General features: G+C 39.2%; 2 protein-coding genes across 2 annotated transcripts; one reads left to right on the forward strand and one right to left on the reverse strand.

Annotated features, from left to right (window-relative positions):
• Window positions 1-3,229: 3,229 nt before the first annotated feature.
• On the forward strand, window positions 3,230-4,475 carry LOC124252875. The gene is made up of 3 exons (XM_046686548.1): window positions 3,230-3,508; window positions 3,936-4,169; window positions 4,415-4,475. The coding sequence occupies exons 1-3, from the start codon at window positions 3,237-3,239 to the stop codon at window positions 4,473-4,475; spliced, it is 567 nt and encodes a 188-aa protein (XP_046542504.1). The 5' UTR covers window positions 3,230-3,236.
• A 212-nt stretch (window positions 4,476-4,687) lies between these two features.
• Window positions 4,688-6,326, reverse strand: LOC124252876. Its single transcript, XM_046686549.1, is given in 5 exon segments — window positions 4,688-4,996; window positions 4,998-5,284; window positions 5,287-5,452; window positions 5,454-5,607; window positions 6,307-6,326. Coding segments are annotated over 5 exon segments (936 nt in total).
• Between the last annotated feature and the right edge of the window lie 8,386 nt (window positions 6,327-14,712).

A 14,712-nucleotide genomic window follows, 5' to 3' on the forward strand; every position in this document is an offset into this window, starting at 1 on the left:
GCACTTAGCTTCATTGGTTTTGTCACTGGAAATTGCAACTGGGCTATTCTCTTCACAAGGAGAAATGTTAATGATATTCTCATAGTTATTGTCCAAAATATCTTGCCCAATGTCAACTGGTTGAAGACATGTATCCAGTACCAATCCATTTTCATCACCCACGACTTCAGATATTCCCTCGGAAGTTGAAGCAGAATTTGCCCCTGGAGCACTTGCATGATCGGACGTTCTCGCAACATCTTCAACATTTGCATCTGGAACATTATTGTCAGCATTTTGTAATTCATCATCCTCCATCTCAATATCATGAGGGTTGATCCAGGCATTGTTGAATTCTATGTCCCTGTAATAAATGTTATTTTCTTTCAGATACGACAAAGCTGCTCTAATGCTTTCTTTGTTAACATACTGATATTGGTAATGACCCTTGTAAGCCAATTTCCGCTTCAACTTTACTCGGATCATCTGGTCAGATGTTTGAACTCGAGGCAGAACATTTGTTGTCTGCTTGATATTTGATGGAACGGCCACAGTTGGTCCATGCACAGCATTCTGTTGGCCTTTTGGCAAAGACAAAAGTTTCATGAACGGAATGTTGACAGCAACAAGATGCTGTTCCAAGCTATTCAAACAACTCAGTTCTTTCGGAATATCATGTAACTGAAGATTGTTGACGACTGCTTCAGCTGGTTTCATGCCAGACTTTAACTTCCTGTGACAGGTATGGCATATCCATAACTTGCCACTTGAACCTGTCACGAACACACAAGGCTGCATACAAGTGCCAGTACATTTATGAACAAATGTTTCTGTAATACAATGACCTGCCAGTTGTTGGGCTTTACCATAATTAGTTTTCAAACATGGAACGACTTGATTTTCAAAAAGTCTGCGATGGCACACTGAACATACATATTCTGGGCCTTCTGCAATAAGTTTCCTAAACCCTGTCATAACATTCAGCATATTGCTCTTAAAAGCAGCTTTCTTATTTCCTTTGTGCACGTTTTGTTTTCGCACCTGTTGTCTGAACGCTGCATTAGTCTTGTATTTGACAGATTGTGTTTTTTTTTCACAGCTTCTCTGAACTGTTTATCTCCCCGGTATTTCGCAGTAACTTGCAGATTTTAGCTTCTCTGAACTGTTTATCTCCCTGTATTTCGCGGTACTTGCAGATTTTTTAGCTTCTCTGAACTGTTTATCTCCCCGGTATTTCGCAGTACTTGCAGATTTTTTAGCTTCTCTGAACTGTTTATCTCCCCGGTATTTCGCAGTACTTGCAGATTTTTTAGTTTCTCTGAACTGTTATCTCCCCGGTATTTCGCAGTACTTGCAGATTTTTTAGTTTCTCTGAACTGTTTATCTCCCCTGTATTTCGCAGTACTTGCAGATTTTTTACTTTCCCTAAACTGTTCATTTGCCTCATATTTTTCAGCAGATGCCCTTTTCACAGCTTCCCTGAAATTTTCACTGCTTTTGTACTTTTTTATGCTGAAATCTTTCACACGCTTTGCGAATGTCTGGTTCTGAGCATACTTTTCTGTACTTTTTCTTCTCAATTTACAGCGATATTCTTCATTTGTTTTGTATTTCTCCTTTGCAATTTCATGTCTCCGTTCCTTTCTCGTTTTAGGTAAATTTGGTGTTTGACTCCGAGTTTTCATTCTCGTTTGTCTCATTAATTTACGCCTCTGAACTGTCTTGACATATTTGCTACTTTTGTGTTTGTTTCACACTACACGCATTTTCATCAGGGATACATTCTACGTCTGATGTTTCACAAGTAGACGTTTGATTGTCGTCTGAGGAAAGCATTCCAGCACGTTCAGTTTCATCTGCATTTTGAGTGAGTGACTGGTTATCAATCATTATTCGCATTGCACTTTCCATTTCAAAATCACGATGAATAGACACAGGAGTCACTTCAAACATAGTATTTGCATTAGCATTCATAGACGATGCCAAACGCATACAATGTTCATAAACCTCATGAACAGAGCTGTACGAAATGAGGACACTTGTGCCATCACAAGCTAATAAACCCTCCTCATTCCTCGAATGCGAATCAAACACAAAGTATGAGCCTCCACTTTGTACAACGGCAAACACCGCATCACGAAAGTTCACAAAACATGAGGTATGATCTGATAATCCCCTTTCTAATGCAACTTCCAGACCAACAAAACCTCCAAAATCACCCATGCCTTCTGCAGGCCATAACAACCCAGAGCTTGGTTCATCCCTCAGTAGTCTGAAAGTGCTATCATCAGAAGCAGAGATAAATTCCGGCAGCTCATTTATTAACAGATGTGTTGCCGATATGGTGGAAGATCTTTGGATGTGGCCATACAGCTCATCTCCGTCAACAACGACTTTGTCAAGATCATCCACTGTCCAGTTATATAATGTTTTAATCTGCGCATTGTGTAGAAACATCAGTGCACAACAATTGCGCACTGACGACCAGAGTTTGGCATAAAGCGCTCATCCCCTTGATGAAAACGACCTCTCAGCTTTATCTGATGGAAAATTTGATTTTCTCCGCCACTGTCAGTATCAGCGAGTTCCATGGCTATAACATTACAGTCACCATCTACAGACCTGTCCATGTCACTAGGATCATCTATTACTATGTCATCTGAAGTAGGATTTACTTCATCTTTCACTGCCCTAGCCTGAGACTTCTTCCAGTATTTCTTCCGTGGCATTGTTAATGGTTGTTAACTGATAATCACACAAATCAACACAATGAGAATTGAAAACTAAATGTGTCAAATCAATGAGTTGAGTGTTGATGAGTGTCAAATCAATGAGTTAGACAAAGAACAATTCACAAAATTGTTTGTATTCGCCAAGCTACTCACGTGTTTGTACAATATAATTTGATCCTCACATTGTCGTGTCAAAATCACCAAATGGGGTGGAATTTTGCTAAACGCACAATAACAAAATAAAATTCTTGCTAAACCACACGTCAATAGTATTTGACAAATCCCTGTGCGTAATTCTTTCAATGTCGCTATGTGAAAATATTTCACCAACCTTAAATATGACGTGTCTTAGCCAACAAGCAAAGTTGTCACAAGAATTAAGCAATATAATTCACCCAATCCTTTCTTTGCTAATGCTGTTAACAAATTCAAATTAATACACCATACAATTCATGGATCCGCGCATCTTCGCTAAGCCCCGCCCCCTTGGATACTGTCGCGAGGCACCCCAAGCTTTCTAACAAAATGGCCGCCGCCGAGCAAAGCAATTGTCTCGCATGCATTCCTGAAAACTTTTCTGTGTCCTTTTTACCGATTGCTGATCAAATATCGACTAAGAGCATGCAAAGGGGACTTAATTATTACCAGCAAGGCTACATTCATGAGGTGACACTTCAGTTCCCGACCGTATCCGCCAAGTGTTGGCCATCACTCAGGAAAAACAACTCGCCTCATCGACTGTCACTTGACCTTGATGTCGACCGAATCAAATATGCTTATTGCTCTTGTAAAGCTGGGTAAGTTGCTATTTTCGCAGATGATTTTATACCTGTTTCGAAAATGTGTGCGTACGATTTTAATTTATTGTGATGCATAGTACAGCCAATCTTGAAAGGGTCTAGAACGTAGAGGCCAGACTTGTCAATGTCAAAATACCGTTTGGTTTTAATTATTGTGAGAGGCCCTAAATCAAATGTTGTTTATGAAGTTTTAGTCATTTCTAATAATAAAATTCTCAAAGTGAATTAATGCAAATATACCACAATTTTTTGGTCCAGCATTTTCCCAATAAATCCATGCTTGAAGAAAATCTTAAATATTAGGTTAGAACATTTGTATGGTCAAGGCCTTATTTATTAGAACCAGTCTACTGAGTATCAAGTAAACCATAAAATCTACTCATAATCTGCTAAATAAATTTGATCTTTGCTATTTCTCTTTCAGATTAAGTGGGAAGTGTTCCCATATAATAGGTCTGATCAAGACATTGCAGGGATTCAAGCTCCACAACTTCAAAGAAATTCCATCTGATTTGAGTTCCACATCCATGCCACAACAATGGAACAAGCCAAGGGGAGACAAAATCTTGCCAGTGCCTATCAGCCAGGTTGTGGTTGCTAGACCAACTGAGCAACGCAAGCGGAAGCCAATACAATGCCACACCAACATGAATTACAAGTATAGTTTTATTCTTATTTCATCAGACATTTTGCTCAAATTGATAATTCAAGATTTCCATGAAACATATGTACATTTTTACTTGATTACAAGTTAAGAATGATAACTGCCCTTATGTAACAGAATGAAGGAATTCTCTATTCATGATAGAAAATCTGCATTTTTAATGATGTGAATTCATGTTACAAACACAACTGTAAGATGATTTTTCGTATATGATCTGTATGTATATCTGTGTATTTCAGGCTACCAAGGGTTGATTTGGGCAAGTCTTCAAACTCTACAGGGCACACCACTCCTGCATAGAACAGCACAACATGATTTGCCTTCGGTGCAAACTCCTATGGGAGATGTGCCAATTGGATCTGCACTATCTTATCAGGTATATATTTACATATCTATGTCGAAGAGGTGCAACTAACTTAAAAACATTTCAGAAGAGTTTGAAAGTTTGTTTTATTACGAGTTGCTGTATACAGTAGTAGCTTGACCTCATTGAACAACTTAGACATGCACCATTACTTAACAAAAACATCCTGAAATAATGTCAGGTGGCAACAAACAGACCAAATCTTGTTTATCCTTGAGAATAGAGATGTTGGAACACAATTTGACAATAATTTATATTGTTTCACCTTGTTAATAAGTCTCTCAATGTGAACTCTGTGCTTTGCCACTTTTTCTGTACATGAATTTTCTCCCATATTGAATTGTTTTCCTGTCTTTCCTTTTGGAGGTATATTCAGTTTCAAACCTAGTTTTTCAACTTCATTCTTGATAGAAAAACCTTTGTCAACCATGATGCCATCACCTTCATTAATGTGTCCAATTTCTTTTCATTGACTTAATGACATCATAAAACCCAGACTGTTCAGTGATTGCTTTATCAGATATTGAACCAGTAAATAGTTCTGAAACAAACATTAAGCTTCCATTTGGATCACATCCAATCAAACCCTTAAGAGTAGAAGAGGACTTGTAATCACTGTAGACTTGACTTTGCAAACTTACAGCACATGGGGTCTGTGTTTTGACTTCTGTCCCATCAATGATAATTAATGTTGTTGGATAGTCTCTATGGTATTTTACAGGCATATGTTGTATTATATCATCCTGTGTGGCCATATTGGAATCTGCCCTAGCTTGAAATATAACAGATCAAGCCATGTGTTGAAAATGATACCTGCTGACTGAGGACTTAGTCCAAAGCGAACTGCAATGTCTTTAAGTCCAAACCCATGCCTTAACCGACAGAGAGTAAGCAATAATGCATCCTGAGGGTTTTAAGTCTCTTGATGTCTTTTCTCCTGATGAATAATCAATGTCCTCTCCTTGGGGTAGCAGAAATGTTAGTAGTGTGAGAAATCTCACATATGTAACACCTGTATAGTGTTTGAATAAGTTTTTGATTTTTTTACTCCCCTGGTGATCACAACATCTATGGAAAATAATGATGATTGTTGAAGCTCTCTCTGTAATTCCTGAATTGTCTTCTCATGTGATGCCACTTTGATGTTCAACTCTCTTATTTCTCTTGACTTGTCTTGTAATTGTTGCTCCAAATCATGTTTCTCTGCTGCCAGAGCTAGTACGTCCATTGCTGATATCCCTGAAACGACAAGATATTTGAATGATTTATTTATAATTTCAGATCAAACACATCAAGAATGCAACACCAACTACACACATATGTGGGAACACCAGTGTTATCTTGCCACCACCAGTGAAGCTTACCCAGGAATTTGCTCATCTAAATGATGAAGATACAATCTGTAAGGATCCCAAATCTCTTTGAAATGAAAACACAGAGTCAGTCAAATGAACTCTGGTTTGATGAACGCAGGAAACGTCTAACTGCATCAAGTTTTGGAAAGGTTTTGTCCAGAAAAAAAGACCAAATCATGGCTTCTTGAACTCTATTTTCACTAGAAGAAATATAAAAGCACAATCACTAGAATATGGGAAGAAACATGAAAAAAAGATGCTAAGGCAAGGTACCATCAGAAATATCCAGACAGACATTTTCATGAATGTGGGTTTGTTGTAAACAATGAGTTTTCATTTTTTGGGAGCAACACCTGATGGCAAGATTTGTGACAATGGTGAAAGTGGGATTGTTGAGATCAAATGTCCCTACTCAGCAGGCAACATGACCATTGACAATGCTTGTGAAGCTTTAGACTTTTCCTTAAAAGGAAAATTGTGTAACTTCTTTGAAAGATCTCACCATCACTACGCACAAGTACAAGGTCAGTTGATGGTTACTGGGTGCAGGTTTTGTGAATTTATTGTGTTCACTCAACTGGACATGCATGTGGAGAAGAATAACTCCAGATATTGCTTTCATGCAGTCAATGTTAATGAAACTAGCCATGTTTTACAGAGATCATGCGGTATCCTACCTAAAGAATGCAACCACCGAGGAATAAATGAACACAGAATCTCCATATATACATACATGTTTCATCAGTCTGTGTAGATGTGTTGATCAGGAAGTCAGTGGACTTGTTTTCTGCTTGGTCATTGGGTGACAATATCTGAACTGAAGCAGTCGACTGGTTGGATGGCTTGCTGGTGTTTTAGTCTGAAAAAGCGAATGTATAATGTTTGACATGACTATGATGATGTTTATTATTTATTGTCATTATGAATATTATTTACATGTATCTTTCCATCATTAAAAACATGAATGAATCTACTCTGATGTGTGTAATTTGTTGAAACGTATACAAGTCAATATTTCTCTGAGAACAGACTACACTACATAATGAAAACATACATCTACAGTGAATAAGGGGATAATGAAAACTCTGGGCACTCTGAAAAAAAGATATGAAAGACATAGAAATAGCAATGAAACCTAAAATTTGACTGAAGTTATTTAGAATAAATTTGCATACATACATTTCCAGAAATATTAATAATTATCCCACAATTATGATTTAGGCCTACGGTAGATCTAGATATGTATTTTCCATTATTGAATTTGAAGAATGCATCTAGTTTAATTTGTGTAAGTTTCTAAATACACACATGTCAATATTCTCTCCGACAAGAGATGACCTCTGCTTTTTATCCGATATGCAGGGAGTGTACTGGCTTGGGCGTTTCAGGGGTGGTTTCCTGACTGGCTTAGGGGAAGGCTCCGTCTGCAGGCACTGGGTCAGGATATCCTCTGCTCGGTCCTTTTCCTCCTACAAAATGCTGGAATAAAACAAAATACTATCAGATAAGACAAACCGAAATACATGTCCATTGTCCAGCTTTCTATATCTTATTACGCATCAGGCCTAAAAAATTACGTCGAATCAGAGATCGAATTTCCTTTGCCAGAAATGGTTACAAATGAATTCTCCAGATATATTATTGCTCCGATCTCGTGTTATAACAGTGAACATTCTGTATAAAACTAAGTAAGCCTTTTTTATAAATATTATTTAAGTGCAATAATTTTTACCTTAGAACATACAGCTTTGTGTTGATTTATTCTGGATAAATTTAGCTGCTCATGGGGACGACCGCAAGCTTTAATCCAGCGCTTGCATTTTTCTTCATTCCGTTTGACAGTTGGAAATCGGACGAAAAAACCTCCTTCCAGTCTTTCAGGGTAACGTTCGTCAGCATTGCATGTCCCCCACGCGCATCGTAATACCATTTTCTGTGCTTTTCACCACACGGTAACTAAGGACAACGGCGTTTGTTTGTGGGTAAAATATGGCGGGCGTTTGATAGCAGATCGGCACAGAATGGAAGCTTTTTTCTGATTGGTTGATACCAGCTGTCAATCAATATGCGCGGATCCATGAATATGAATGCGATCTATAAAGATGCACTCACAATTCCTTCAATATCAGGATGTGAAAATATTTCAGCAGTCTTGAAAATGTTGTCTCGAGGCCCAACAGTAAGCTTGCCTAACCCTATTAAAACAATTATTAACCTGATTCCTTCTGTGCTAGCACTTCACAAAATCAAATACGCCGTTCAATATGAATGCGATCTGAATAGTTGCACTCCCAATTTGACAATTATTTCAATATCACTCTGTGGAAGCTATTTCAGCTACCCTGAGAATGGCGTCTCCACAAGGCCAACATCATATTTGCTTGCTCAACCAACTATAAGAATAATTACACGTCCCAGCTACGGCTAAGAATCACATCTAAATCCGACACTCAGCAATCCACTAGTAGGTTATGCTCAAGACACATAAACCAACCAGATGGTAAATCAATATGTATCGTTCGCCAAATTCCCCACAAAGGGAGAATACAAAGTAACTAATATGGTAATGATCACAGGGTCAAAATTAACCTCAACATAATTTTAATGCCTAAATAATCCTAAGTTCAAACTAATAGTACGTGAAAGGCAACTACAAGGCACCCACAAGCTGAACGAAAATAACTTCTTCCCGTTTCCTCAGCCTCAAGATGGATACAAAAAATAACCAATATTAGTTGGTACTTTAGAAAATGATAATTGCTACAACACGGACATCCAAACTGGTTATTATAAATTCAAACACTTCGGTATGATAATACTAAATATAATTTGGAACTACGGCTTGAAGCCGCAGTTGAACGAGTAAACAGCAGGTGACGAAAACAACACGGCGAGAATGAACTAACTTAATTACATTGTTCCAGCGTTGATCAGAGAATCACATATCAATCCGATTTATGCAACAGAAACAAGGCACTCTACTACGTGAACGTAGAGCTAAATACTCCCAGCTGGAAACGAAATAAAACACTAACCAATATAATATATAGTAAATGCAGTCACGAATTCATACACACCGCAATTGGAACCACTTACATCGTTAGAAGCCATTGCGAGCGCACCAACTCAATAACTACATACAATTCACAGCCAACCAGCTGGAAACGTAATCAAACACTAACCAATATAATATATAGTAAGTGCAGTCACAATTGCTACACACCGCAATTGGAACCACTTTACATCAAAAGCAGGTCACGAGCGCACCCGACTCAATAACTACATACCAACCAGCTGGAAACGGTAATCAAACACTAACCAATATAATATATATAATGCAGTCACAATTGCTACACACCGCAATTCCAGAACCCACTTACATCAAAGCAGGTCACGAGCGCACTAACTCTCAATAACTACATACTCAACCACAGCTGGAAACGTAATCAAACACTAACCAATATATAATATATAGTACTGCAGTCACAATTGCTACACACCGCAATTGGAACCACTTACACGTGCTATAGTCACGAGCGTACCAACTCAATAACTACATACCTACAGCTAACCAGCTGGAAACGTAATCGAAACACTAACCAATATAATATATAGTAATGTCAGCTGCCAATTCGCTACACACCGCACTGGAACCACTTACATCAAAGCAGGTCACGAGCGCACCCAACTCAATAACTACATACTCACAGCTAACCAGTTGGAAACGGATAATCAAACACTAACCAATATAATATATATAGTAATGCAGTCACAATTGCTACACACCGCAATTGAACCACTTACATCAAAGCAGGTCACGAGCGCACCAACTCAATAACCGCTATTACTCCACAGCTAACCAGCTGGAAACGTAATCAAACACCTTTCAACCAATATAATATATAGTAAATGCAGTCACAATTGCTACCACACCGCAATTGAACCACTTTACATCAAAGCAGGTCACGAGCGCACCAACTCAATAACTACATACTAACCAGCTGGAAACGTAATCAAACACTAACCAATATGGCCTTATGAGTAAATGCAGCTCACAATTGCTACACACCGCAATTGAACCACTTACATCAAAGCAGGTCACGAGCGCACCAACTCAATAACTACATACTAACCAGAGCCAAACGTAATCAAACACTAACCAATATAATGTATGGTAGTAAATGCAGTCACGAATTGCTACACACCGCAATTGGAACCACTTACATCAAAGCTTAGGTCACTGAGCGCACCAACTCAACACACCATATACTCACAGAGCTAACCAGCTGGAAACGTAATCAAACACTAACCAATATAATATATATAGTAAATGCAGTCACAATTGGTACACACCGCAATAGAGACCACTTTACATCAAAGAAAACTAATCACGAGCGCACCAACTCAATAACTACATACTCACAGCCAGCCAACCAGCTGGAAACGTAATCGAAACACTAACCAATATAATATATAGTAAATGCAGTCACAATTGCTACACACCGCAATTAGAACCACTTACATCAAAGAAAAACAGGTCACGAGCGCACCAACTCAATAACTACATACTCACAGCTAACCAGCTGGAAACGTAATCCAAACACCAACCAATATAATATATAGTAAATGCAGCCTGGCCAATTGCTACACACCGCAATTGGAACCACTTACATCAAAGCTATATCAATGATGCCACCAACTCAATAACTACATACTCACAGCCAACCAGCTGAAAACAATAATCAAACACTAACCATCATAATATATAGTAATGCAGTGCACAATTGCTACACACCGCAATTGGAACCACTTTACATCAGCTATAGTCACGAGCGCACCAACTCAATAACTACATACCTCACAGCCAATCCAGCTGGGAAACGTAATCAAACACTAACCACTATAATATATAGTAAATGCAGTCACAATTGCTACACACCGCAATTGGAAACCACTTACATCAAAGCTATGGTCACGAGCGCACCAACTCAATAACTACATACCCACAGCCAACCAGCTGGAAACGTAATCGAAACACTAACCAATATAATATATAGTAAATGCGAGTCACAATTGGTACACACCGCAATTGTGAACCACTTACATCAAAGCAGGTCACGAGCGCACCAACTCAATAACTACATACTCACAGCTAACCAGCTGGAAACGTAATCAAACACTAACCAATATAATATATAGTAAATGCAGTCACAATTGCTACACACCGCAACTGGAACCACTTACATCAAAGCAGGTCACGGAAGCGCACCAACTCAATAATCCAGTCACTTCACAGCCAACCAGCTGGAAACGTAATCAGAAGCACTCAACCAATATAATATATAGTAAAATGCAGTCACAATTGCTACACACCGCAATTCGGAACCACTTTACATCAAAGCAGGTCACGAGCGCACCAACCAATAACTACATAATTCAGAAGCCAACCAGCTGGAAACGTAATCAAACACTAACCAATATAATATATAGTAATGCAGTCATCAATTGCTACACACCGCAATTGGAACCACTTACATCAAAGCAGATCACGAGCGCGCGCTAACTCAATAACTACATACTCACAGACAACTTCAGTTGGAAACGTAATCAAACACTAACCAATATAATATATATATAAATGCAGTCACAATTGCTACACACCGCAACTGGAACCACTTTACATCAAAGCAGGTCACGAGCACCACAACTAAATAACTGCATTACTCACAGCCAACCGGCTGGAAACGGGAAATAAAACGAACTAATATATAGTAAAATGCAGTCACAATTGGTACTAATAACGCAACTCGTAACCAGCTATATCAAAGCAGACCACGTTCGCTGCCAGCTACCAAGTTCAAATGAAACAATGACAATGGGCTGTTATCTGAAAGGCGAAATTTATAACCATCGTTACAAATATCCGCGAAGCGTATGAGTAGTTCGGTAATACTTTGTTTCACCGAAAACATGTTCCTTCATCCAGAACAAATTTGAGAATCAGCTCGGTTCCAGCAGATTCTGCCATCTTCATGATATGAGTAACGATATTCACAAAGCAATTTCTATTTACGTAACACAGGCAGAATCTTCTTAGAACAGCGAGTTTATTTTCGACTTTTTGTTTACATGAATTGATTAACTTAAATGTTCCAAAGACATACTCGAGCGTCGACACAACGCACACATCGCTTTTACGGATGATATTACGCCTGAATCGGCAGGCAACTGCGTAAGTGAGGTCAAAACATTTTACCCATCACGTCATTTAAGCGACATGAACAAAGGGAACTCTATTTCCGCCAACGCCTGGCGGTGACGGCATGAACAGCTTGACCTCTTGACAACAGCCAAATTAATCTCAAAACACACTGTCATGGAGGCACCAGTTTGTGCTTTCCTGCTTTTCATGTAGTCCGCTTCTGTCAGCAGCATTGCAGCGACAACATTAATCTTCAAAACACTACATTATACCCTCCCCGTCATGGGTTTCTGTGATATTAGGGAATTTGCGACTATCACTATGATCGCTGATACTGTCAAGTCGCTATAAACATAATATAGTGTTAGGGGACGACAAACTGGCCATTGTGTACAAAACTCACGCAAACCTACCAGATGACATTATGGGCGCACAGCACATGTCGCAATCTAACAGGCTGTCAGCAGCAATTCCAGAAATGTTACTGTAGGTTTATAGTAGCGTAACGATGCTGATAGAATTGTAATATTAAAGTCCAACGATTTTATAGAACTAACACAATAGCCACATTGCCTCAACATAAACTTCTATTTCACAAAATATGTGTAGGAGATTGATCAACGGGATTACGAGAAGTATGAAAGAGTGAAAACGACTTAAGAGATGATAATAATAAGCAGAATAAGTTTATACAAAATGTTTGTTAAGATCGTACAAGTGCATTACGTGTTATACATAAACTAGTCCAGCATATAACTGAACGACTCTGAACTATACCAAGGTGTGCGCGACGCGTCTAGCCGGCGAATCCAAGTTCTTTAAATGTCGCACTTCGCTGGGCACAGAGAGGCACAACGATTTAGGGACAAAAACGAGGATGGAAACTCAACCTATCGACTAATACATGTGCATGGATTGATAAAACTTTCATTCATCTTCAAAACGAAATACTTAGCTCCTCTAAAACGACTCATTTTATTACTTAAAGGATCTGGAAACATAGATACCTTACCTACGTTCTAATACCATTTGTCGGCCATACTGTTATGGTAATTAGAGTTGAATAAAATGCAAACGCATTAAAACGTAAATTCTAAAGGCAGACGAGTCCATATTCCGCGATTCCAAAACCGAAACCGCATGTAGTTGTTCCTGTCCATCTGATTCACGGGTGTGAATATTCATATACATCGCGAAATATCCGTTACTGTCGTATTACTTACATAACGCAATCAAATGTATCTAATACAACAGCATGACAGTTCCGGATTAAGAATACGACACAATGAGCAGAGAATCGTCCTAGGTAATGCTTCTGTATTCCCATTATAGCCATGGCACATATCTAGTGCCCAGCGCCGACAACGACCCTCTTCAGCCTTAGTATTATTTTCACCTTTTCATTAATTAACGGAGATATACCACAAGAGACATTACTAGTGAATCTCTCATCACTTTGCTCAACTGGAAAAGCATCAAGCTTACCGCCTCCGTAGGTGTAATATTGCACATAGAGCGTCCGCCCGGAGTGCGGAGTTTGGGAGTGGGGAGGGAGAAGGTGTGTTGTGTGTTTGTCGCTTTCATTTGCGATGCGTTGTGCGTTTGGGTAACTGGGCAACGCTCGTTTATTACTGTTCACATTGAATAGTGCCTATCCGGCAGCACAGTTGAAAAGAATCTCGAGTTCTATTAACGCTGTGGAATTGAGGGCAGCATTTTTGCTGATAACAAACCACATTAAAGGGGCACCCACCCCTCTCTCTCTGGCACGCGCCACATGGCCATGGTCATCGGGCCCAGCAGAAATGTTACATGATAGAAGCGCAAGTGAGCTCATGATTTGATCTGGGCTGCAAGGTTGGGCGGGGAGGCCTGCAAGTGAGGGTTTACATCATCCGCGAAGCGGTATTGTGCGTATTGAGCGAACGATCGTGCATTTCTCGTGAGACTTGAGTTGGTTCTTGCTGAACAGTTCACGGAATTCGGCAAAACACACACGGCTTCGCGGATATATTTCTGCGGTACATATATCACCACTGACTCCGCTTCGCTCCTTTCCAGTAATCAGCCATTTTGAGTGCGTCGTCCCGCTCAGATAAAATTTGTTGGAACCGCGGTGTGATTACTGGCGTAATAGTAGTTCGGCAGCTGGTTAGGCATTCTTTGTTACGCCTGCCCAGTGGTTGCATTTCTGTGGTGTGATTGCTCAAGTGTACCAGTTAACTATCGCCATGGCATTTAATTGCAACTACGTTTCTAGCTTGTTAGCATTTAGTTATGTTCACGTTGTAGTTTTTCTCTCTTAGTACAATAATGTCTGCGCTTTGTAGTCATTTTCTGCGGTGTAGTTGCACTGAAACGCACAACTTATTTAATTGTTGTGCGTGTTGATTGTTGAATTTCTTATAGTCCCTCATGGTAGTAGCATTTTGTACTTGTCCTTAATAGTAATTTTATTGGCTAGTCGTACTGATCTAATTCCTTCCAGCTGGTTAGCTGGAAGCATTTTTTATATTAATTAGCAATAGAAAATATTTGGGTTTGTAGTATCAATTCCAGTGCCAGTAAATTTTAATCAGGTGAAGATTTGAGTCTTATCATTTTCACTGTTACTAT

The sequence above is a fragment of the Haliotis rubra genome, unplaced genomic scaffold (genome assembly GCF_003918875.1).
Source record: "Haliotis rubra isolate DU_JTF1 unplaced genomic scaffold, ASM391887v1 Scf528, whole genome shotgun sequence".
Classification (NCBI taxonomy): Eukaryota; Metazoa; Mollusca; class Gastropoda; order Lepetellida; family Haliotidae; genus Haliotis; species Haliotis rubra.

What these genes read in the sequence shown, in the direction of transcription:
- LOC124252875 (XM_046686548.1), top strand. Translation starts at nt 3,237, where the DNA reads ATGGCCGCCGCCGAGCAAAGCAATTGTCTCGCATGCATTCCTGAAAAC. An exon ending in TATTGCTCTTGTAAAGCTGG is followed by an intron (nt 3,509 to 3,935) that starts GTAAGTTGCTAT and finishes TTTCTCTTTCAG; the next exon opens with ATTAAGTGGGAAGTGTTCCC. An exon ending in CACACCAACATGAATTACAA is followed by an intron (nt 4,170 to 4,414) that starts GTATAGTTTTAT and finishes TGTGTATTTCAG; the next exon opens with GCTACCAAGGGTTGATTTGG.